At 43.7% G+C, this 26,772-nt stretch overlaps 1 protein-coding gene across 6 annotated transcripts in view; it reads left to right on the top strand.

The window, feature by feature from the left end:
• Positions 1–26,772, top strand: part of LOC144511194 (A-kinase anchor protein 13-like) — a 441,197-nt gene that overhangs the window by 259,705 nt on the left and 154,720 nt on the right. For all 6 annotated transcript variants that reach the window (XM_078241273.1, XM_078241272.1, XM_078241271.1 and 3 more), the window contains exon 10: positions 856–922. In XM_078241273.1, the coding sequence (XP_078097399.1) occupies positions 856–922 (67 nt within the window). The remainder of the gene's footprint in view (positions 1–855; positions 923–26,772) is intronic.

Genomic DNA, 26,772 nt, shown 5'->3' with positions numbered 1-26,772 from the left:
TTTATTTCAGCACAGTGAGAGTTCAGAGAGAAAGGTGGGGCGATGTATTTGCAAGCTTTCTTTGGCACCTTAATCCCATTTCTTAACTGCCTCAAAATGCTACGCGCACAGTCGATTGAGACTCAAGAAAATTGAGAAGCGATATAGCAGCCTGTGTGTGAAAGCAGTCTGTGCGGATGTATCGTCTTCAGACGTGCTGTTGCTTGGGTCCCAGAGTGGAGGCTGATAGCTGTAGTTGGATAATAATGTCAGTCAGTCCTGTGTTGGCCCTGCCTAACGCAGCTGCTCCAAGACTATGCTGTGGGTGGACTTTAACCAAGTGACTAGAAATCTTGCAGCTGAAGTCTGGAGATTTGAGCAGCTTCCCAGACCTGCCAACAGGATGTGTGTGCTGATTGTCAACTGCATTCACTTATTTTTCTCCAAAGATTTGAAAGAGCGATATTTGAAAAGGGGATGGTGTGGGGGGTTGGGGGTGGGGGGGGGGGAATAGCCTACATTACTGAAAACCTCAATTAAAAATAGATTGTGCTGGTAGCTTTGACGCACAGAATCACTCCCAAAAATGTAAGATCATCTTTTGCTTTCAGATACCGATTGACCTAGCTTCAGATTTTTAAATAAAAAATCAGTTGACTCTCAAACTGTTTATAATTAACACATGCAAAATGTTCTTTTGTTAAAACTGTACAGTAGCTATTGGCACTGGGCACAGCCACCACTGCAAGCTAAACTGTTGCTGTTCTGAACCGTTTAGCTGCCTGGGCAGTCATTAGGCTCTGTGCAGTTTTGCAGTTATCTTTAATTCCCTCGCGGAGAGCATTTCATTCTGACCTGCCTGCTTTTACTTTTCAGATCAGTCGTGAGAGCTGGTGTCCTGATCCAACCCTGGTGCAAACAAAACAGAGTACCAATACAGCCGGTGAGTAAACCTTCACTGGGTAGCATAGGTAGAACAGTATGATGGCTTGTGTTCCAAAATCTGCTTTGCTAATAAGTCGGATCAAAAAAAGACCTGAAGAATCAGGATAATGGATCAATATCTGAGGAATCAAAGTAAATTGAGATCCGCGAGATCTTTTTTTTAAATAAAAGTTTCAGACTATCCCAATGAAATCACCTTCGTCTGATCTTGATGTCCCTCTCATCTAATATTTTCTTGCCTCTACATGGTCCATATCCCTGTATTCCCTTCCTATTCATGTATCTATCCAGAAGCCTCTTGAACGTTGTTATGGAGTCTACTTCCACCACCACCTCCGACAGTGCATTCCAGAAATTCACCAGCTTCTGTGTGGAAAAACTTGCACCTTATATCTCTTTTAAACTTTTCCCCCCTCACTCTCAACCTATGCCCCCGAGTAATTGACCCTTCGACCCTGGGAAAAAGACTGACTATCCACTCTATCTGTCATAATCTTGAAAACCTCTATCAGCCCCCAACCCCACCCCCCCCCCCCCCCCGCCCCCTTAACCTCCGACGCTCCAATGAATACAATCCAAGTTTATTCAACCTTTCTTCATAGTCCATATCCTCCAAACCAGGCAACATCCTGGTAAATCTCTTCTGCACCTTTTCCAATGCATCAACATCCTTCTGGTCGTGTGGCAACCAGAATTGTACACAATACTCCAAATGAAGCCTAACCAAAGTTTTATACAGCTGTGTTTCCTGGCGCTGACCCCAGGGGTTGCAAGGTGAGAATTTTGCGATGGTTCATTTCTGAAACCAGCACTGCTCTGCTGTTGCATGTGTGGAGCAGCGGGGTGCATAAAGATTAATTGTAATTCATAAAAAGCTGGTGTAATAGGTCAAGTCGATGCTCGCTACATCAGATGGTAATACTCTACAATTTATCTCTGCTTCCCTTGTCTTCTTCCCCTGACACCCCTTTCCCAATAACATTTAAAGTCCAGATGGGGAGAGGTCAATTCAGATTTGAGGGAAGGACTGCGGTATCGGAGAACTAATTCAGCGAAACACCTGAATTTATTGAAGGTTCTGCCACTATGCTGGCAATTGCTTTCATAGAAACCCTACAGTGCAGAAGGAAGCCATTCGGCCCTTCGAGTCTGCACCAACAACAATCCCACCTAGACCCTATCCCCGTTATCCCACATATTTACCCTGCTCATCCCTCTAACCTACGCACCTCGGGACACTAAGGGGCAATTTAGCATGGCCAATGCACTTAACCCGCACATCTTTGGACTGTGGGAGGAAACTGGAGCACTTGGAGGAAACATACGCAGACACGGGGAGAACGTGCAAACTCCGCACAGACAGTAGCCCAAGCTGGGAATCGAACCCAGGACCCTGGCGCTGTGAGGCAGCAGTGCTAACCACTGTGCCACCGTGCTGCCCTGTTTCATTTAAGTTGTCTACACTAGGGAAAGCATTTGATTTCTTAGGCTTTGCTTCAAAATTAAGAAATTAAATATTTTCCCCACCACTGATACCCTATCTTGAAATAAACCTTCCCATCTGGTAGATACCTAGAAGGCATTTCAAACCCATTCTCAGGCAATCATTCCTTTACTGCTCCAGTGTCATATTTTCCCATTTTCCATGTCAGCCTTTGTTTTTATGAAGTTAACAATTTGATTGGATTTATTTTGGGGGGCTGGGGGGTTGCAAAACAGGGTGTGTGTGGGGAGGGGGGATTTGGGCCCAAGTCCAAGAAGCCAGGTCTTAAAATTGCTCGGTCTCATTTCAAGTGTGTTTCTTACAGAGCTAAAAAAAAACATTGAGGCTGGGCTTGGGTTGAGCCCATTATTGCAATGAAGGATTGTGTTCAAACAGCGCAGTTGCTGCCCTGGGGATATCAATCTCACTGTCGAATGATCTCATGAATAGTTACTTTAGAGTTTTCTAACTGTGCAGTAATTTGGACTTTGCCCAATTTTTTTTTTAAATGCTTGTTGGAGTGCATATAAAATGTCATGTGATTTCAATTCACTTCTACCATCCAAGCCGTGGGGAAAGATTTGCAGTTACGTATTTGAACGGTTGAAGTGGGTGAATGTTGAAATCTGTTCTGTTTTTTTGGATTTGTTTGATTACCTGGAAGGTTTTCTGAATCCACACTTGGTGCCAGTTGCATGCATGCGGTGATTTGAGTACATGCCGCACACTGCTATTTCACCCATAATTATATGTAATCACATCTCTGCTCTGTGTAAATTATTTCATGTGTTTTATTGCGGCTTCAACCTTAAAACTACAGAACTCCCTTGACAACCAGAACGACGGCACAAAACTTTAGTTGGACCAAGTTTGACTGCCTTGTGAATTAACTCAAAAGAGACTTTGGGTCTTGATGGGTTCAGAAAATAATTCAGTCAAATCATCCCAATTCTCAAATACAGTTTGTGGTTAGCCGATTAAAATAATCCTGTTAGATAGTATTGTACATTGGGAGGGAAGGGTTTTGAGCTGGACAGCAATTAAAGAGTTCAACTCGCTCAATTGACAATAGATCCTTCTGTACTGCAGAGACGGAAAGCACATCTGGTAGCGTACAAGTAATTTTGGACTGTGCAGCACTTGTACTGGGAATGGTTTAGAATAAGCTCTGGGTAACGAGTGAGATGCTAATCACAGATTCACAAGTGAAGCTGATCAGATAACTCAGCCATGGATGCAATGTGGCCAAATTCAAGAGTTTGGATATTTATTCAATATGACACATGGGCCTCATAATTTCCCTTGCAAAGTTGCTTCCTGTACCCCTATGTGGTTGCTGCTCTGGCGTGATGATGGGCCCCTCTTAGCTAATGGAATTATTTCAAAATGAGATCCAAATTGTGTTACTACAATAATTGAGATACAAATAAGGAATGGGAGCAGTGAAGTGATAGGTCAAAACGTTTTAAAGTTCGACAGAATCCATAAAAACTCTACAGTGCAGAAGGAGGCCATTCGGCCCATCATGCCTGCACCGACAACAATCCCACCCAGATTCTAACCCTGTAACCCCATGTATTTACCCACTAATCCTCTTCACCTACACATCTTTGGACACTAAGGGGCAATTTAGCATAACCAATCCACCTAACTTGCACATCTTTGGACTGTGGGAGGAAACCGGAGCATCCAGAGGAAACTCACAGGGAGAACGTTCAAACTCCACACAGACAGTCACCCGAGGCTGGAATTGAAGCCGGGTCCCTGATGCTGTGAGGCAGCAGTGCTAACCACTGTGCCACTGGGCTGCCCTACAATGATATTAATTCATGACTTCCAAATACTTTCACCATCCATAATGCACATAACAACCAGTTCTTCAGCATAGTACCTTAAAAACCTAAAGCGCCGCCTTCAACTTCAGCTCACATTGAGAATAGAGCTTATGTTCTGTACTTGTACTGCTTCTTTCCCTACAATTTGAAGGGACGTGTAGTAAGTTTCTCTGTCACCTTTGATATCCTTCCAAACTGCTAGTGGTGCCGTCAGTTTGTGCTCTGTGTCATCAGCCCATCCTTGAATTGAAATACTATCCTCTTTACTCCCAACCATTCAAAATTCTACGCACCTCCCTTCTGTCAGAGATGATTCTGTTTTGTTGGGTGAGTTTACCAGGTTCACTAGTTCACGGAGGTGGAACGATATCTTTCTGATTCCCAGTCAACAAATACTCTTATAAATAAATATTCTCATTCTATCCGTTATAAGATCACACTCGCTGTCACAGATTTATTTCCCTGAGGTTACTCTAAGGTTTGTGTGGTCCACATTGTAAAAAGAAATTCCATTCTCAAAGGATTAGAACCTCACTGTTTTGACTGGATTGGTGCCAGTATTTGCAGATCAGTCGGAGAAAGACTACGTACAAAGCCAGATTTATTTCTGAAGGATAGGAGTGCCTTTGAGCTCCTTTAATTGGTGGCACGGTTTGGAATGCTTCTATCTGCAGGTGATACCGGGAAGAGAAGAGTGTGTTTTTGTGGGTTTTTCCTTTGTTTTCCTCCCTGCCATCTCATCTCCAGTCCTATAGTTGCCAGCCCACGCTAATCTGCAGTCTTCTAGAAGCCAATACTCTTCCTGTACCTCAACCTACCTCAACCTCAACCCATACTGCAAGAATGACTACATTTCAAGTGTATTTCATTAGCCGTAGAGGACTTTTGAGACGGTTGTGAATGTTGCTACAAGGCACAAGTCAGGAGTGCGATGGCATACTCCCACCTTTGCCGAGATGAGTGCAGCTCCAACAACACTCGAGAAGCTTGATGCCATCTAAGATAAAACCGTCCATGTGATCGGCATCCAATCCACCACTTTACATATTTACTCCCTCCACTACTGACACACAGTGGCAGTCGTGTGTACAAGATGCACTGCAGCAATTCATCAAGGCTCCTTTCAACAGCACCTTCCAAACTCATGACCTTCAAACCTTCACCACCCTGATTGGACAAGGGTAGTGGGTGGATGGGAGCACCACTATCTGCAACATCTCCTCCAAGTCACAAACCATCCTGAATTGGAATGTCGCTGCATCAAAATTCTGGAACTCCCTTCCCAAGAGCACAACAGCACATGGACTGCAGCAGTTCAGAAGAAAGGTCATCACCACCATTTCAAAGGCACTTGGGGATGGGTAACAAATGCTAGCTTTGCCAGTGATGCTCATATCCCATAAACAATTGAAAATCTATAAAGGCAAATCTCTCTAGCCATTCTTTGTGTGTACCTAGGCATGGTTGCATCATGGTAGAACTTGATCTCACCCTGACGAGGCATCCAAAGACATGCTTATTTTCCAGCAGGAGATGCAGGATAATTTACCTACCCTCCTCCACCAGTGATGTGGAGATGCAGGCATTGGACTTGGGTGGACACAGTAAGAAGTCTCACAGCACAAGGTTAAAGTCCAACAGGTTTATTTGGAATCCAGATAAACCTGTTGGACTTTAATCTGATGTTGTGAGACTTCTTGCTGTCTCCTCCACCAGCATAGTGCCAGTTTAAACAACCTTGCTCTAACTGAGATCACCTCCCAGATTGCTATAACAAGAGCTGCAATTGGCTGGGCAATGGTCACTGCACATGAAACCGTGAGATTCAATGATATGATTGACAAATGCAGTGTTTTGTTTTAAATTTTCTGTATCGAATACTGTACCATAGGGCTGGGCAGGTAATTGTTACTTCAATTAGGGAGCTCATACTCCAAGAGGGCAATCTTATGGGCCTCGTTGAAATCATTACACTTTCTTACCACTGACTAGTCTGTAATTGTTGGGTTTATCCTTACAACCTTTTTTGAACAAGGATATAATGTTTGCAATTCCCCAGTCCTCTGGCACCTCTCCTGACTCTAGAGAAGACAAAGATTATGGCCAGCACCCCTGCAATTTCCACTGTCACTTTCTTCAATATCCTTGGATGCACCTCATTCTGTCCTGATACCTTGTCAACTTAAAGTCCTGACAGTTAATTCAATATTTTGTCTTTATCAGTTTTGAACCCTTCTAGTGACAAAAGTTTCCTCCTGGGTAGTATCTACCTCCTTGGTAAAGAAAGATACAAAGTATTAATTTAATACCTCAGCCATGCCCTCTGCCTCCACGTGTAAATTCCCTTTTAAGTCCCTAATTGGTCCTTCTCTTCCTTTTATCATCCTTTTTATATGTCTCTAGAAGACTTTGGAATTCCCCTTTATGTTTGCTGCCAGTATTTCCTCAATCCTTTTTGCTTCTCTATTGTGCTTTTTCACCTCCCCCCCCCCCCCCCGAACCTTTTGTATTCCTCTTGGTTCTCACTTAGACATTTGGGAGGAACAAGACACTCGTGACTATGGTAAATATCTATTTATGAATTATGATATCGGCCACTATTGCATTGAACATTCGGTTGTTGCACCAACAGCCTCCAGACTCTTGAGTTATGTCTCTAAGACTAACCCAAAATGATGAAGTGAAAGTCTCCTCAATGAGCTGGCAGGGTCCAACATTAGATGGGTTTGAGAAGTCTCAGTTCAGTTCTCATTAACATAGGCCAGGAATGCAAAACTACTAATAATTTGGCGACAATGGACAATGGATAATAAAACACCAAACTGTAACTAAAAGAGAAAATGCTGGAAAATCTCAGCAGGTCTGGCAGCATCTGTAAGGAGAGAAAAGAGCTGATGTTTCGAGTCCAGATGACCCTTTTTCGAAGCCTTTTTTACCAAACTGTAACTGATAGCCAGGTTCCGCACACATGAGGACGGCCTCAACCGGGATCTTGGGTTCATGTCACACAACATGTAACCCCCACCATTTGGCCTGGGCTTGCAAAATCCTACTAACTGTCCTGGCTTGAGACAATTCACACCTCTTTAACCTCTCTGCACTCGCACTGTCTGTACCTGTAAAGACTTGATTACCTGTAAAGACTCGAACTCCAACCATTATCTTGCAATTGCGCCTTTGTCTACATATGCCCTGTTTGTGAAACCTATCTCTCCACTCACCTGATGAAGGAGCAGCACTCCGAAAGCTCGTGATTCCAAATAAACCTATTGGACTTTAACCTGGGTGTTGTGAGACTTCTTACTGTGCCCACCCCAGTCCAACGGCGGCAACTCCACACCAAAGCATTCTCTTCTAAGCTTGGGGGTCAGTCCTGTTGCTGGTGGGTCATAGAAGGGAACTGTACCCTGTTTCTAACATACATGGAAGCTACATAGGAATGTTTGAAGGGAACACTGGGTTACTGAAAAATTTCAAACTCTGCACTAACATCCCTTCATCTTCAGCACAATATTCTTCCAACAAATAACACAACAGTGAGTCAATACCACACCTCGGATTGGCTACCTAAGTTATGTTTAGCAATTTGTCACAGCCTACAACTGCAGCATGAAGAAAGAAGCAGGAAAATTGGTTCAGTTTGCACAGAACTGTGCAAATTGGATCAGAGGATGGAGGGAAGGAATTTTTATAAACATTTTGTGTTTTTTTTTCACAAATTTTATAAACCAGGCTCGGAAATTGAAAAATCAAAGAGGCATTGGACTAAGTTGGCATAAACTGTGTGGGACTTCAAAAAGCTACTAATGGAGATCTAATTCATTCAATGTTCTGGATCGGCAATCTTAAATAAAATACTTCATTTTTACCCCTAACCTCAAGACCTCACACAGTGCCAAGATAAGTTTGAATAAAGAGATCCCTTCTGTAATGCCTAGCCATTACAGCTTGTAACACCCATGGATTTATTTTTATTCATTTGTGGGATGTTGCTTTTGCCGGCTCTGCCAGCATTTATTGCCTGTCTCTAATTGCCTTTGAGAAGGTCTGCTGTCCCATCCACAGAAACCTACATTAATTCTTCCTGCCTCTGATAGTTTAGGCAAATAGAGAAGCACTATTTCTCTCTGGCATTTACTGCCTGGGTCCGTGATGCTGCTGCTGTTGGGCAGTTTTCTAAGCTGCTGCTACTTGGTACCCAGCCACTTGCACAGTGCTGCCTCACAGTGCCAGGGACCCAGGTTCGATTCCAGCCTCGGGTGATTGTCTGTGTGGGGTCTACACGTTCTCTCTGTGTCTGCGTGGGTTTCCTCCGGGTGATCCGGTTTTCTTCCACAGTCCAAAAGATGTGCTGGTTAGGTGCATTGGCCATGCTAAATTCTCCCTCGGTGTACCCGAACATTTGCCAGAGTGTGGGGACTAGGGGATTTTCACAGTAACTTCATTGCAGTGTTGATGTAAGCCTACCCGTGACACTAATGATTAAACTTTACTTTTTACTTTTATCCCCTTTGTACCAAGCAAGCGATGTTGCAAAATTACACATGTGGCATCCTTTCCATCTCGGGAGAGTCACAAACCATTTGCCTTTATTATGATGCGATTCACCAAAAGTGTTGGAAATCTTCCGTTTAGAAACAGAAAAGGCTGCAAAAAAAAAGGGTGGCACAGTGGTTAGCATGGCTGCCTCACGGCGCCAGGGACCCGGGTTCAATTCCAGCCTCGGGTCACTGTCTGTGTGGAGTTTGCATGTTTTCCCCGTGTCTGCGTGGGTTTCCTCTGGGTGCTCTGGTTTCCTCCCACACAGTAAGAAGTTTAACAACACCAGGTTAAAGTCCAACAGGTTTATTTGGTAGCAAAAGCCACACAAGCTTTCGAGGCTCTGAGCCCCTTCTTCAGGTGAGTGGGAATTCTGTTCACAAACAGAACTTATAAGACACAGACTCAATTTACATGAATAATGGTTGGAATGCGAATACTTACAACTAATCCAGTCTTTAAGAAACAAAACAATGGGAGTGGAGAGAGCATCAAGACAGGCTAAAAAGATGTGTATTGTCTCCAGACAAGACAGCCAGTGAAACTCTGCAGGTCCACGCAACTGTGGGAGTTACAAATAGTGTGACATAAATTCTGATTCTAGGATCGCATGATAAAGACTCAGGAGGAAAAAAGCAGAAATATTTATGTGAAATAGTGTGACATAAACCCAATATCCCGGTTGAGGCCGTCCTTGTGTGTGCGGAACCTGGCTATCAGTTTCTGCTCCGCGACTCTGCGCTGTCGTGTGTCGCGAAGGCCGCCTTGGAGAACTCCCTCTCCACATCATTCCTCCCACACTCCAAAGATGTGCCGGTTAGCTGGATTGGCCAGGATAAATTGCCCTTAGTGTCCCAAGATGTGTAGGTTCGGGAATTAGCAGGATAAATACATAAGATTACGGGGATAGGGCTTGGGTAAGATGCTCTGTTGGAGAGTCAGTGCGTACTTGATAGGCCAAATGGTCTCCTTCAGCACTATAGGGATTCTACAATCCCTTTATAACAGGCCAAAGCACGTATAAGATGGATGACAGGTTGGCACATTGGCCATGATTCTTCTATCACTTGATAGCCTTGTGCAATAAGTCATATCCAGTAATGGGTGATGGAATGATAGAGCAACATACTGATTAAGGAAAGAATACAGTCAAAAAAGAGAAGAGGAAACGGGTCACTTTTTGATAATTGAGTCTAATGCATGGTGTTAATCCAACTTTGCCTTTCTGTGCTGACTGGCCTACTGTGAATTTCCAGTATTTCTGTTGTATGCCTTGTTGTGTTTGGGCATAGTGTAGAATTTTCAATGTGCAAATATTGGCAGCGATGGTGATGACTGGAGCTACCTCCATTGTAATTTAGTTTTTAAATGACTCAGCGCTGTCAGTATAGTCACCCGGAAGGCAGCAAAACAGTGGAGCCACACAAAGGCGTTCACAATGGAAATCTGTATACTTCCACACATTCTCCTATAGAGAACTAAAAGCTAATTATCTTCAAACACCCCCTCCAGAGACTGACAGTTGAAGAAAGGTCCTGATTATATGTCTGTGAGATGCGAAAGCCAACGATTTAAAGTGTAAGTGTATCCAACATTCCATAATTTGTATTACAGAGAAAAGATGTAAGTGCATAAAAGCCCAAAGAAGAAATACCCACGTTGAAAGCGCAAAATTTATTTTCTAGAAAGATTCTGGGTCACATGTGGGATGGTGGCACAGTGGTTAGCACTGTTGCCTCGCAGCGCCAGAGACCCAGGTTCAATTCCGGCCTCGGGTGACTGTCTGTGTGGAGTTTGCACGTTCGCCCCAGTGTCTGCGTGGGTTTCCTCCGGGTGCTCCGGTTTCCTCCCACAGTCCAAAGATGTGCAGGTTAGGTTGATTGGCCATGCTAAATTGCATCTCAGTGCCAAGGAGATTTGCAGGATAAATACATGGGATTACGGAGATAGGGCCTGGGTGGGATTGTTGTTGGTGTAGGCTCGATGGGCCGAATGGCCTCCTTCTGCCCTGTAGGGGTTCGATGAGTCCACAGAAAGTGTATTTTCACTGAATTTAGCACATCTCCCAGCATTTGCAATGATCTGAAATGAACATGTCCCATTGTATTTATTCTCCTCAACATCAGCACTTGACGAATTTTATTGAAAACAGCACTCAAGTTGCCGATTGGGAATGAATTATTTTTCTTTAAGCTTCTTGAGCAACAGATCATCTATGACTGGGAGATTTCATTTTGCTTCTATATGTTAAAAAATGCACTCCAGGAAAAATGGAATTCAGATCTTATCTAACTGACAATGACATCATTCTCGTCAAGAGTATAGATAGGAAACTCACTTCACATCAGTTGTACAGTGTGCCAGATTTTGATACACTTCATGGGAGCTCAATGGAAAATTTTATGTGAAGTGTATTCAAGTTAATTTTAAATTGAAGTGGAAAAAACAATAGTTTGGATTTTTAACAGACTGTCTTTCATTTCCATTGTTCCATCTCAGTTTACAATTGGGCTTAACCTTTCTTGACTGAGTTCAGGGAGTCAGTCCCCATCTACCTTCCCACTCAATTCAGCAACAAACTCTCTCTTCAATTCTCAAATGATAAGCTTTCTTCTGTCCTCTGTTCCCGCTCACATCACCTTCCTTCTGCCTCAGTTCTTGCTCCTCCATATCAATTAATGGTTGTAGTCTTCCCCATCTTATCACACAATCCCTACAGTGCAGAAGGAGGCCATTCAGCCCATCGAGTCTGCACCGACTCTCTGACAGAGCATTTTACCCAGGCCCATCCCTCGCCCCATTAACCTACACACCTTGGGATACTAAGAGACAATTTAGCATGGCCGATGCACCTAACCAGCACATCTTTCGGACTGTGGGAGGAAACCAGAGCACCCGGAGGAAACCCACGCAGACACGGGAAGAATGTGCAAACTCCACACAGAGTGTGACCCAAGGCCGGAATTGAACCCGGGTCCCTCGTGTTGTGAGGCAGCAGTGCTAACCACTGTGCTGCCACATCTCTGTCAAAACCTTTCTCTCCCGAAGTTAAAGACGCACTCATTCACCCCAGACCACGATTCTCTGTTGTGTTTGCATCTCCCTAACCCCCACATCCACCCCTCTCTGCCACTTCAGCACAACAAGCTCAGTTTCTGCAGCCTTATTTCTCCTCTTCGTTCCGTGACCTTCCTCTCATTTTCACTCCTGCTTGTACTTTGTGATTTAAGCTCTGTAGTGTAAGTGGAAATTTTACATTTAAGTGAGAATTTGCGGTACAGAGACTGGCGTCGCGACCCGCACATTAGAGGCACATGAATAGCATCGAGAGAGGAGGGGCTCCCAGAAAGGGGGCATGTCGGCCTGAACGCACCTCTGATCCTGGTGTCACAGATGCGCCAGTCCCAGTCACCTTGCACTTGTTCCATGCCTGTGCTGAAGCAATGATACCTCCTGATTTCCAGCATATTTTCTTTTAGGAAATCCATTTCCTCCCTGGCGCGCAGTCATGGCTTCTGATCTGTCAAGTCAAAAGTACACAAGAACTGTACATAAATTACATTTGAATGTTTGTTTAGTGGTAACCCTCTCTGCTTCGGGCCAGGGAAGTCCTGACAGGTGAGGAATGCCTGAGGTCCCGGGAGGGAATAAGTTCAACTGGGAGACATGACTTCCACACGGTGAAAATGCAGGAAAGAGAAAGAGATTAGAATATGTTGTTATAATCTGAAACGGGTTGCCTGACATAGTGGCGGCTGCAGATTCAATGGTAAATTTCAAAAGCCATGATGTGGAAATGCCGGCGTTGGACTGGGGTGGGCACAGCAAGAAGTCTCACAACACCAGGTTAAAGTCCAACAGGTTTATTTGGAATCAAGAGCTTTCAGGGCACTGCTCCTTCACCTCACCTGATGAAGCAGCAGCACTCCGAAAGCTCGTGATTCCAAATACACCTGTCGGACTTTAACCTGGTGTTGTGCCAACTTTCGATGGGGAATTGGGTAAATACTTGACAGGCTATTGGATAGGGAAGTGACACTAATTAGACATTTCGATAACTCTTGGCAAAGAGATGATGTTGAGCTGCAAGATGAGCTCATTGTTTGCACATTCTCCCCCTGTCTGCGTGGGTTTCCTCCCACAGTCCAAAGATGTGCGAGTTAGGTGCATTGGCCATGCTAAATTTCCCCTTAGTGTCCCGGGATGCGTAGGTTAGAGGGATTAGCGGGGTAAATATGTGGGATTACAGGGATAGGGCCTTGGTGGGATTGTGGTCGGTGCAAACTCGATGGGCTGAATGGCTTCCTTCTGCACTGTAGGGATTCTATGATTATGTTAATTTACAGATTTTTTTAATGCCTGTTGGGTGAGATCAAACTCATGAGGGGTCTAGACAGAGCAGGTATAGAGAAAAAGTGTTCACATTGGCAGAAGAGTTGAGAACCTGAGGACACAGATTTTAAGGTGATTGGCGACTTGAGGAGCGATACATTTACACAGCAAGTTGTTTGGATTTGGAATACACTGCCTGAAAGTGTGGTGGTGGCAGTAGATTTATTCATGGTTTTCTTTAGGAATTGGACTAGCCATATAAATGTTGTGACTACAGGTACAGGTTAGAGGCTCGGAATCCTGTGGCGAGTAACTCACCTCCTGACACCTAAAAGCCTGTCCACCATATATATATATACAAGGCATATGGAATATGATGGAACTCTCACTCTCCATTTGTCTAGATGAGTGCAGCTCCAACAACACTCAAGAAGCTCCACACCATCCAAGACAAAACTGCCCATTTGATATTCCATCCACAAACATTCACTCCATCCATCACCCAGCAGGGGGTACCATCTATGAGGTGCACTGCAGGAACCACATCAAGGTTCCTTCAACAGCACCTTCTAAACACATGACCATTGCCATCTAGTTTGGTTTGGTTTGATTTATTATTGTCACATGTATTAACAAACAGTGAAAAGTATTGTTTCTTGCGCGCTATGCAGACAAAGCATACTGTTCATAGAGAAGGAAAGGAGAGAGTGCAGAATGTAGTGTTACAATCATAGCTAGGCTGCAGGGAAAAATCAACTTAATGTGAGGTAGGTCCATTCAAAAGTCTGATGGCAGCAGGGAAGAAGCTGTTCTTGAGTCAGTTGGTACGTGACCTCAGACTTTTGTATCTTTTTCTCGATGGAAGAAGTTGGAAGAGAGAATGTCCGGGGTGCATGGGGTCTTTAATTATGCTGGCTGCTTTGTCGAGGCAGCGGGAAGTGTAGACAGTGTCAATGGATGGGAGGCTGGTTTGCATGATGAATTGGGCTACTTTCATGACCTTTTGTAGTTCCTTGCGGTCTTGGGCAGAGCAGGAGCCATACCAAGCTGTGATATAACCAGAAAGAATGCTTTCAATGGTGCACCTATAAAAGTTGCTGAGAGTCGTAGCTGACATGCCAAATTTCCTTAGTCTTCTGAGAAAGTAGAGGCGTTGGTGGGCTTTCTTAACTATAGTGTTGGCATGGGGGGGACCAGGACAGGTTGTTAGTGATCTGGACACCTAAAAACTTGAGGCTCTTGACCCTTTCTACTTTGTCCCCTTTGATGTAGGCAAGGGGCATGTTCTCCTTTACGCTTCCTGAAGTCGATGACAATCTCCTTCATTTTGTTGACATTTGAGGGGGAGATTATTGTTGCCGCACCAGTTCACCAGATTCTCTACCTCATTCCTGTACTCTGTCTCTCGATGGACAAAGACAGCAGGTACATGAGAACACCAACATCTGCAAGTTTCCTTCCACGCCACTCACACCCTGACTTGGTAATATGTCAACGTTCCTTCATTGTTATCAGGTCAAAATCCTGGAACTTCCTCCCTAACAGCACTGTGGGTGTACCTACACCACAGAGACTGCAGCGGTTCAAGAAGGCAGCTCACCATCGCCTTCTCAAGGGCAGCTAGGGATGGGCAGTAAATGCTGACCAAGCCAGTGATGCCCACATCCTGTATATGAATTAAAACAAACTTGAGAGAAAAAATTGGAGTGATGCGAGGAAAAAGGCAGCGAAATGGGACTAGCTGTGTTGCTCTTGGAAAGATCCAGCACATAAGTGATGGGCCGTGACTATTTAATGATTTTATAGGATAAAATGTGTAAGTTAAAAGCCGCAAAGAAATTGAATGAACAAAAGTTACTTTGTGCATTGAGTATCTTCACAGAATATAGTCCAGGAGTTTATATTTAACATTCGAAAGAAGGAAGACAGACTTGCATTTATATATCACCCTTCAGGACCTCGGTGTCCCAAAGATGTTCCCAACAGATGGGTTTTGTTTTGAACAGTAGCCAATTGTCAAAAATTGGTGTGCCAATTTGCATACGGCAAGCTCCCATAAATGTGATAATCACCAGACAAAGTTTTGGTGGTGTGGTTGAGGGCTAAGTATTGACTTGAACTCCAGGGAGAGCTTCCCTGCACTTGTTTGAAATAGTGCACGGACTCTTTGTCCATCTGAGAGGGGGGATGGGGGTCTCGTCTTAACATCTCCTCTGAAAGACAGTGCCTCCGACAGTGCAGCAGTCCCTCAACACGGCACTTTAATGTTAGCACTAGATGTTGTGTGAAGTCCATAGTTCAGGACTTGGAGCCACACCCTTCTGACTGAAAAAATGTGCTCCCACTGAGCCATATCTGACAATGGAAATTGACTAGCAAAATCCCAAACTCTGTCTTACACACTTACTCCCTGATGTGGAGTTGTTGCAGTGCTCCGAAAGCTCGTGATACCATATAAACCTGTTGGACTTTAACCTGGTGTTGTGAGACTTCTTACTGTGCACACTTACTCCCTGTAAACTTGCTGTATTCAAATCAAGACTCATGTCAATGTTTCCCATCCAACTGTATTATTTCCCAGGGCATCAAACTGTGAAGCCTTATGCCTCCGCCCTCTTATCCTTCAGTAATTCACAGGCTTATGAAATCCAAATTTAACCATCTTTAATTTTCCTCAACTTTCCTCCTCCTCCTCTTTGCAATCTTGGTCCTATACGATGGCTCTTCATCCAGATTTCTTCTTTGGAATAAAAAGGGCCCCAATTTACAAAGGGAAAGCAAAGTTATTCATCCCTCCTGATGAAAACCCGGATTGATATTTTCATAGCTTTGGCAATGTTTGCAGCTAGGATCTGGCTCAAGTCCCAGACCTCCAATTAATGTATCCTCCTCTCCGTCCCCACCCTATCCTGCAGAAGAGCTAGGTTTGCTGCACTGTGGGCAGGATGCCAGTCACACATTCCCACAGTATTCAGCCCACTAGATGCAGGCTCACATGATCAACTCACAAGGCTTTGTGAATATTAAAATTGGGCCAAACTACTTAATCAAAATAATTATGCTCCCAGCCGCTAAAAGATTTGTAGACGTGATAATCATCTACCATAATACACTAAAGCTGCAATGAATGAAGCATGAATGTAGCTGTGAAGCATTGTGATTTAGAGGTCCCCATTATCTGTTGCATTCTTCCCCCTCCCTCCCTCCCCGATTCCTGTTCTCAACCTCGCTTTGAAGGTGGGCTGCTCTTATGGGTGCATGGTTCTATGATTGGTAGGAATCTGCTTGGACCCTTCTCAAGTGTTCCATCTTCACCTGGTAGTCTCGGCAGTTCATGGTTGGGTCACTATTCATCTATTTGTAGGGGGCAGGATGGTCTCTGGCCGCAGGGTCGGATGCTAACGTAATCTATCATTGTCCACGTTTGCTTTCCACTGCGGGTTATTTGAGAGCAATCGTGAGCAGGAACCTCAATTGGATTACCCCTTTGCTCAAAAGCCATCAGAACCAGGGAGTTGATTATCACACTATCGTTATAGCCTCCACTTTGACGCATTCACTGAACATGAACTCCATGAAACTTCATGCTCCATTGCATCACAGGGTCCACTTATGTTTGAAGTCACAACTCTATTGAGATTGAAAAGCTTCACTCTGAATACTGCAGGACTTGCATTCTGCTATATATTTTTCCTTGGCTCTTTTCATGGCTCTTGTAAAGGTAAGTATTAGAGAACAGATCAAAAAGGTATATTATGAAGTTAGACCAGACCCCAACTATTTTTGATTTTGGCAATGGTGTGAGGATAAAGTGTTTCTCTCCAGGTGTGATTCTATTGACACACGAGGAAGCTTTTATTAAAACAAAGTTTACTTAACATTACAGTTTAACTATAACAAAAAGAATTAGCGTAACTTTTACCAATTGAAATACTTAAATATGATGAGATATAATTCTTGACTGCTAATCTACCTCTATTAGTTCCAATTTAAGTAATATTCCTCATAGACGTAAACCCCTTCACAATCAGTTAGCAAACAAGAGGCTTATGTGCTGGTATTTGGGCTGCTAATCCTCAAGCCTCCAGAACACCTCTGGAGAGAGAGACCTATTTTCAAGCAGGTCCCAAACTATGGTCTCCAGAGAGAGAGAGAGAGAAAAGAGCTCCTGCTCGTTGCAGACCCAAGCAGAAACCTGCCTATTAGTCTCTGTAAGCTTAACTCCTCCCATTAGCACATGACTTAGTCGCTGTCAATCAATCCCAACTTTGAAACCCCAGGGAGCTGTTCGGATGTACTGAGGGAGAATTTAGCATGGCCAATTCACCTAACCAGCACATCTTTTGAACTGTGGGAGGAAACCGGAGCACCTGGAGGAAACCCACACTGACACGGGGAGAACGTGCAGACTCCGCACAGATAGTGACCCAAGCCGGGAATCGAACCCGGGTCCCTGGCGCTGTGAGGCAGCTGTGCTAACCACTGTGCCACCACGTGGGCTGCCTGGAACAGCCAGATCAGCACCATTTAAACAGAGTGGCCACTTAAACACTTCACAAGAATCATGATATTAATACATTTCTCAAAGGCACAGTAGCATCACAAAAGGTACGTTGAGAAGAAAGTAATTTGTGTATCAATTTTAGTAATGAACTGATAGAAATGAAATGCGACCTGATTTATCAAATGATGCACCTTTTAGTTGCACTTATTGCTGAAGAGTAGGCAAGAGGCCTCGGTTATGCCATTCCACCCAAAAGACTGTCAGACAGTAGCAGTGATATTTCTTGGGTTGCTCACCAGATCTGATGGTTCAAACAATATAATTTTGTTGTAGTTTAGTATTTCTCAAATGGGTCATAGTTTCCCCACTTCATTTCAGGGCTGCCAGAGACTCTGTCTTTCTGCAGATGGTAATGGAAATGTCTTGTTTGGTGCAATGGCTCCACCCTATTTGATGAGGCCAATGACCCTTTGAGCCTTCCTCTCCTTCCATCAATGGAGGAACTCCTTTGGGTGGAGTAGTTGCTGGAAGCTACAGTCGGATGAGTAAGCATGAAACAAACATTCGGAAACCAGATAGGTATGAGCATGGCAAAGTTCAAATTTGGAAAAGGATTGGGATTCTGAAGCACCAGTGCTGGCAAAGTGGAAGATGGAATTCACGATATTAGCATATTCTTTCAGCCTAACATACCCATTCCCAATGAAATATTTTGCCCTGACTAGGGTGAGGGTCATACTCGGTTAGCAATACCAATCAATGTAAAAAAAAATCAGAGATTAGTGAACCTGGTTCCAGTTTATGGTCTTGCCTCTTGGTCGGAAGATTGAGATCCTATGTCAGCAATTGAGCACTCAGTCTGAGAGCTGTATTTAAGATGAGATATTAAATCAATAAATGGATCAAAATGAATTTCATCTGCATCAAAAACAAGGTACGAGGGCGGCATAGTGGTTAGCACTGCTGCCTCTCAGTGCCAGGGACCTGGGTTCAATTCCCGACTTGGGTCACTGTCCATGCGGAGTCTGCACGTTCTCCCTGTGTCTGCGTGGGTTTCCTCCGGGTGCTCCAGTTTCCTCCCACAGTCCAAGGGTGGGTGCATTGCCCATGCTAAATTCTCCCTCAGTGTACCCGAACAGGCACTGGAGTGTGGCAACTAGGGGATTTTCACAGTAACTTCATTGCAGTGTTACCGTACGCCTACTTGTGACACTAATAAATAAACTTAAACTTGGGTAATGTACTGATGTGGATCACCAGTGGAAACAAACAAACTGTAGTTTTAGAAAATTATCATAAATATGGAAGCCATTGACAATGTAACATGCTGGTCCTCAAATTACAAGATTTACTGAATTCAATTTTAAAGTTGCCATGGTGGCAATTGAACTCAAAACTTCTCGGTTTTAAGTTCAGTACCATAACCACCACAGTACCATACAAGAGAGAGGCATTTGTTAGCTTTCGTTTTGTCGCTTGTATTTTAATGATATAACGGAAGGAAATTTGAATAGGTAGCGAGGGGACAACACAAGGATCTTTTGTTTCAATTGGACAAGCTCAAAATAGGAAGAGGTAGAGGCTAAGAGGTAAGGAATTGAATTTTGAATTGGCAGAAAATGTGGAAAAGTCAACTTTTTTCAGCTTATTGAATGTTTACTTAAAACTATTATGATCCGTAAGGAAAATAATTGTCATACCTTTGCATCAGTAAACATAATCAAACAGAGTTAATTTGTCTCTGAATTTGGAGATAGGTTGGCTCTTGCGAACTGGATCAGAGCGACCCTGAAAATAAGTGAATATTGAAAGTGCAAACTGCATCTGGAAACTGGGGAGTGGGAGCTGTGGTGAAGGGAAAATACAATCCCAGGAGGAGGACGCCTTTGGGAAGTAGTGACAATTATTCCACTAACAGATTTCTTTTTAAACATTAAAGATCTGTGAATTGTGATGTAATAAACCAGTTCACCCTTTTTAAAATACACTGTCTTGCAACGCATACAAAAGTGAATTGGGGAGAGGTAGTATTTATAATTAAACGCAGATTATGTTGATCTTTCTCTGCACCCTAGCTATGACTGTAACACTACATTCTGCACCCTCTCCTTTCCCTCTCCCCATGTACTCTATGTACGGTATGTTTTGTCTGTATTGCACGCAAGAAACAATACTTTTCACTGCATCCCAATACATGTGACAATAATAAATCAAATCAGTTTAAAATGGCCCGTGTGATAACTTCACAAGAAACTTTGCAAGATCTGGAAATCCAAAACTTTTCACAAATACCCTAGAAATGCACTTTTGTGTTTTTAATTTGTTGAATGTCTTCAGGATCCATCTTCCTTTAATAATTCTACAAAAGCAGCTGCAGCAGAGTTAGTATGTTAGTGATATTAACTGGCCCATAAATCCTCTTAATAGCTTAACAGCACTTAATAATTTACTAACTCTTGCCTCCGGTTCGCTGCTTTCTGTCTGCAGCTCGCCACCTTTCCTGCCCACTCCTCCTCTTCCTCCTGCTCACTGCTTCCCCTCTGAGCCCTCCTGCTTGCCGCTTCCATATCGCTCACCGCCTCCCTCCCCGACCATCCTGCTGCCCGAATGCCCCACTTGCTGCCGCCTTCCAGGGAGTCGGCGAGTGGGAGGGATGGGGAGGAAAGTGAAGAGAGGGCAACAGGAAAGACAGGTGCTGATGTAGCTTCATGCTCCAGGAACTGCCACGAGTGAATTTTAGCTGATAATTCCACCTGATTAATCAGGCCAGGCCCTGCTCTCATTCATTAATTTCCTATTTCTGGGGAAGTCCACTAGTTCTTTGCTCGCGGGCTCAGTTGGTCGTAAACCTCATTTAACCATCAGGGTGTATGCGGCTACAATAATTAAGCACATGATGTTTGAGAGACTATTGCATGGCCGCACGTGAGCTCAGCTTTGAGGGAACAGTGGTGGTGATTATGCTTCAAAAGTAAGTATTGGCCGTAAATGAATCCTTTTATTTCAGCCCTCTGATCATGAGAGGTGCTAGATAAATGCAATTCCTTTGTCTTTGTCTTTCCAGATAATATTCAAACCTTTGTATCTCTAAGGCAAGGTGGTGGTGTAGTGGTATTGTCACTGGACTAGTAATCCAGAGACCCAGGGTAATCCTCTGGGGACCTGGGTTCAAATGGCTGATGATGAAATTTGAATTCAATAGAAATCTGGAATTAAATGTCTAATGGTAACCGGGGAGAGGATCTCCAAGAAGCTAGCGCATGTCGACAAAGTCCGCGCTCCAAAAGCTCGTGATTCCAAATAAACTTGTTGGACTTTAACCTGGTGTTGTGAGACTTCTTCATCGTAACCATGACCATGAAACTATTGTCGATTGTTGTAAAAACCCATTTGGTTCACTGATGTCCTTTTGGGAAGGAAATCTGCCGTCCTTACCCGGTCTGGCCGACATGTGATTCCAGACCCACAGCAATGAGGTCGACGCTTAAATGCCCTCGGGGATGGGCAGTAAATGCTGTCCCAGCCAGTCCCAGAAATGAATTTTTAAAAAACAAAGTTTTGCTGTGACAGTGTCACTTTAAGTTGATCAGACGAACAAGTTTGAAGAGACCATATTTAATATGTATATATAGAAATTAATCTTGATGGGATTCAGTGTTTAAACCTTGTTGTGTCAACTGCAGTTATAGCTTTTAGTGGGGCCGCACCTGGTGATTTAATTCCTGTTTATTGCAAATTATACACCTCTTCCTGCTGTACACAAACAGCATAGGCTGGGAGAACTTTCAACTTAAGCCTGACTAAACATTTTCTGTTTTGACAGGTTCTTAACTTGAGCTGCCTGATGCATAATTACTCTGCAAAATAAAGTCCAAACAAGCCATGAGGCAGTGACGAACATGTCTGTGTTACATTGGACAGACCTTCTGGGCGAAGTTCAAAATTCTAAGATAAATGGGGATGAGATAGGCTTGTCATCCATTCCAGGAAAAACCTCCACTTCCCCACTATAACATCCGAATATTGCTTCTTTTAATATACAATTCCAATAATTTTGCTTCCACTGGTTTAAGCGGCATTCCATTCCGCGTATTGAACAGTGTTGAAGAAGTGCTTTGTGTCATTAATTCTGAATTCAAATCTCTCCCCTCTTTTATTCATTTGTGGGACATGGGCATCGCTGGCTGGGCCAGCATTTATTGCCCATCCCTAGTTGCCTTTGAGAAGGTGGTGGTGAGCTGCCTTCTTGAATCGCAGCTGACCATGTGCTGTGGCTTGACCCACAATGCCATTTGGGAGGAAATTCCTGGATTTTGACCCAGTGACTGGGAAGGAACGGCGATATATTTCCAAGTCAGGATGGTGAGTGGCTTGGAGGGGAACTTGCAGGTGTTCCCATGTATCTGCTGCCCTTGTCCTTCAAGATGGAAGTGGTCGTGGGAATGGAAGGTGCTGTCTAAGGATCTTTGATGAATTGTTGCAGTGCATCTTGTAGACAGTACACACTGCTGCTACTGAGCGTCGGTGGTGGAGGGAGTGAATGTTTGTAGATGTGGTGCCAATCAAGTGGGCTGCTTTGTCCTGGATGGTGTCAAGATTCTTAAGTGTACTCTTGTACTCCTGATATAGCTTAATTTGAAATTGCATCCCAGGTTTGGTTTTTCTATTCTGTATATCTGTGTGATTACAAACCCTGTCTCCTTGGGGCGTTACCTAGCAAGTCGGTCGGTATGCTGAAGTAAATGGGAAGTATATGTGAAGCTTACAAATATTAAATGCAATATTCATGGTATTCCAAAGTACTTTACAGCCAGTGAAGTAAAAAGTGTAGCCTCTGTTATAAAGTAGAGTACACAGCAGTCAATGTGTGCACAGAAAGCTCCCGCACAGGGTGACACAGTGAGTTTGCATTGCTGCCTCACAGCACCAGGAACCCGGGTTCAATTCCCGGGTTGGGTCACTCTGTGCAGAGTCTGCACATTCTCCCCGTGTCTGTGTGGGTTTTCTCTGGATGCTCCCACAGTCCGAAAGACATTAATGCTAAATTCTCCCTCAGTGTACGAATATGTGCCAGAGTGTGGTGACTAGGGGATTCTCACAGTAACTTCTTTACAGTGTTAATGTAAGCCTACTTGTAACAGTAATAAATAAACTTTAACTTTAAACACAAGCACAATGTGACCAGAAACGAGATGATCTGTTTCTAGTGTTGTTGAGGGGTCAGTATTGGGCAGAGCACCTGGATTAATCCCCTTGATCTTCTTTGAAATGGTGCCATGAGTTCATCTGTCGCCACAGGAGGAAGAGTCAGGACCTTGTATCAGGACCTTGTATCAGGATCTCAGCCAAACGATACGACAGTGCAGCGCTCACACGGATACTGCACTGGAGTGTCAGCCAAAATGTTTGTCCTGGAGTCTTTGGCGTGGCCTTAAACCTATAATCTTACACAGAGACAAGGAAGTTGCCCACCGAGTCACCGCTGTGTGTGAAGTCACCCACTCTTAGTCATCCCTTTCAGGGTAAAATAGTGCAGGGTCTCATGATGTTAGAAATCCATCTTCTGGCTCTTTTATTTGCATCAAATCCAGGTCTTGAATGTATCCCTTTGTGACACGAATGTTTCTTTAGAACTCCAAGTGGAACATATATCTCTGAATGAAGTTTATTTAAAAATTCCTGTAGCTTTTGAGCGTGTGTTCTACAGAATGACAATAGTGGAAGCTGGAAATAGCAAGTCAGACAGCCTCTGTGGAGAGATTAAATAGGGTTAATTTTGCGAGTCAATTGACTTAATACAGAGTTGCCTGATCTGCTGAACATCTCCAACATTTTCTGTTTTTGAGCTTTGACAAAGGGTCGTCTGGACTCGAAACGTCAGCTCTTTTCTCTCCTCGCAGATGCTGCCAGACCTGCTGAGATTTTCCAGCATTTCCTCTTCTGGTTTTCTGTTTTTATTTCAGATTTCCAGAATCTGCAGCGCTTTGCTGCTGTTTATATTTTTTGGTACAGCACAAAAGGATGACCCCTTGTAAGATATAACCTGTACAATTACAGGTGCATTACCTGACTCTATAAATGATAGCTGTCATTCTACAGGATATGCGGCAAAGAAAAAGGTCATTTGGTGCAACCAATCGAGGCCAATATTGATGCTTCACTTGAGCCTCCTCCCATTTTTGCTGATCTAAATCTGTCATGATAGCCCTGTATTCCCTTCTCCCTCATGTGGGCTACTCCGCTTCTCTTTAAATGCATCTATGCTATTCACTTCAAACATTCCCTGTGGTAGTGACTTCCACATTCTCACCACTCTCTGGGTAAGAAAGTTTTCTTTCTGAATTCCTGCTGGATTTCTCAGTGACTATCCATACCTCCAGAGCAAGATTGACATTGAAGTCCATGGTCACCGATGCTCCCTTCAGGCGTACCACCTGAAAAGGGAAGAGTGTTCTTATATTGATGGCTTTTGGTTATTGTGATAACCCCCCAGGATTTGCATGGGGAATCCTTAATTGATTTCCCTGTGGGGCTTGTGGAATGCGAGTTCCCATGGTAACAGACAATTGCCTACCCAGGTGGAACTAGTCACCTGAGGCCTTGACACGGTGGTCTGCAGAAACGGGACTCATGTATGTGTACCACAGGGTTGCGGTTTCAACTTTATGATTTATAATAAACATTGTTCCTTTCCAGTCGGTGTCCTGAGTTATTACAGTTATGCTGTTCCCCACAAGACGAAACATTCCCTCCTCTTTCAAAGCATTTCATAATTTAAAGATTTCTATTGGGTCAATCTTTTTTTATCAAAAGAAAAGAGACCCAATCTGTCAATCCTTTCCTGATACTTCAGTATGAAACTTGCTGTGTGACTGTACGCGTGGAGCATGAGACCATGTGCATCACGCAAACCAGCCTCCCATCCATTGAGTTGGTCTACACTTCCCTCTGCCTCGGGAAAGCAGCCAGCATAATACAAAAGTCTGAGGTCACGTACCAACTTACTCAATAACATAGAAACTAGAAGCAGGAGCAGGCCATTCGGCCCTTTGAGCCTGCTCCACCATTTATTTTGATCATGGCTGATCATCAAATTCAACATCTTGATTTCCCCTCCGCCCCCCACTTCCTCTCATATCCCTTTTAACCCTTTAGCCCCTAGAACTATATCTAATTTCTTCTTGAAATCAGATGATGTTTTGTCCTCAACTACTTTCTGTGGCAATGAATTCCACACATTCACCACCCTCTGGGTGAAGAGATTTCTCCTCACCTCAGTCCTAAAAGCTTTATCCTCAAACTATGACCCACAGTTCTGGACTCCCCCACCATTGGGAACATTCTTTCGAATGTACCCTGTCGGACCCCGTTAGAATTTTATAAGTTTTGATGCGATCCCCTCTCGCCTCTTCTAAACTCCAGTGAATATAATCCTAACTGACTTAGTCCCTCCTCATATGACAGACCTGCCATCCCAAGAATCAGCCTGGTAAACCTTTGCTGTACGCTCTCTACAGCAAGAACATTCTTCCTCAGATAAAACTGCACACAACACTCCAGGTGTGGCCTCACCAACGCCCTATACAATCGCAGCAAAACATGCCTATCCCTATACTCAAATCCTCTCGCTATGAAAGCCAACATACCATTTGCCTTCTTTACTATCTGCTGTACCTGCGCGCTTACTACAGTGACTGATGCACGAGGACTCCAAGGTCTCACTGAGTATCCACATCTCTCAATTTACACCCATTCAAGTAATAATTTGTCTTCCTATTATTGCTACCAAAGTGGATAACCTCACATTTATTATTTAGAACACCTTCTTTCCTGCTGCCATCAGGCTTTTGAATGGACCTACCATATATTAAGCTGGTCTTTCTCTACACCCTAGCTATGACTGCAACACTATATTCTGCACCCTCTCCTTTCCTTCTCCCCTGTGTACTCTATGAATGGTATGCTTTGTGTAGCGTGCAGAAAACAATAATTTTCACTGTATCCCAATACATGTGACAACAATAAATCAAATCATTCACGTGGCAAATGGACAGGTGGTAATCCCCCCCCCCCCCCCATCACCCATACAGAACATCCTGCTCTGTGAAACGCCTTGATGTTAGGAGAGTCTTCAGGATAAATTAAGCTGGAAGGAACGGATGGGCTTCTCCAGTTTCTATCTGTACAGTTAGTGAACCACAACAAGAGCTTCAGCTTTAAGGTAGAGAAAACTCAAGTAGAATGTCTGGATTAAGCTTTTACTAGAGACTGTGACCACCCACCCTCTCTCCGTCAGGTACAGAGTGCCTCGGGGAAATAAAATTAAAGAGTCAATTTATTTGTGTGTGTCTCTCTGTCTGTCTGTCATCTTTTGGAAGGTTGGTTGTAGTGAAAACAGACTCTGCGTACAAACTTCCAAGGAGCTGTTTTAACCAAAATCGATCATTTCGTTTTCCTGGGTCATGCAACGTGAGTTAAGGAGAACAGTTGTCTTTCAGTCAGTACTTAAGTAAAAGATACCAAATGGAATATCACCCTATTCAGGGAGTGTAAAATATTGGTTTGTCTTACATTTTCCCACTTTGAAAGGCAGGAAAAACTATTAAATGCATCTTTCACCAGCTCCCACTTACCAAAGAAATTGGCTTTGGAAGTGATATTAAATACTCAGCATGTGCCCATTCAGCTGTTCATGCTTTTTGACAAGGAATGTTTTTATCCATTGCTAGTTGCCTTTCAGTTATTTTATGAAAGTTGTATCCATGATTTCTGAGTCTCTCATGCAGTGTCTTGCATTCTAATGTTTATGGACTACAATTTTGGACAACTCTTTTCTGTAGAGGAAAAGTTGCATTTAAATGTTTACCAGTTAAACATCCATTATATTTTCAATGCAATTATTATGGTTTTGTTTAATTTTTCTACTGAGCACTTGCTTTAGACTAACCTTTTCCATAGAATCCCTACAGAGTAGAAAGAGGCTATTCATCCCAGCGAGTCTGCATCGACCCTCCTAAAGAACACTCCACATAGGCCCACTCCCCCGCCCTATCCTCGTAATCCCCGTGCATTTGCCATGGCCAATCCATCCTACCCTCATCTTTCAGCCTACACTGACAACAATCCCACCCAGACCATAACCCCGTAACCCTACG

The sequence above is a fragment of the Mustelus asterias genome, chromosome 24 (genome assembly GCF_964213995.1).
Source record: "Mustelus asterias chromosome 24, sMusAst1.hap1.1, whole genome shotgun sequence".
Classification (NCBI taxonomy): domain Eukaryota; kingdom Metazoa; phylum Chordata; class Chondrichthyes; order Carcharhiniformes; family Triakidae; genus Mustelus; species Mustelus asterias.
Note: the sequence above shows the minus strand (reverse complement) of the source record. Positions and strands in the feature narration are given on the sequence as shown.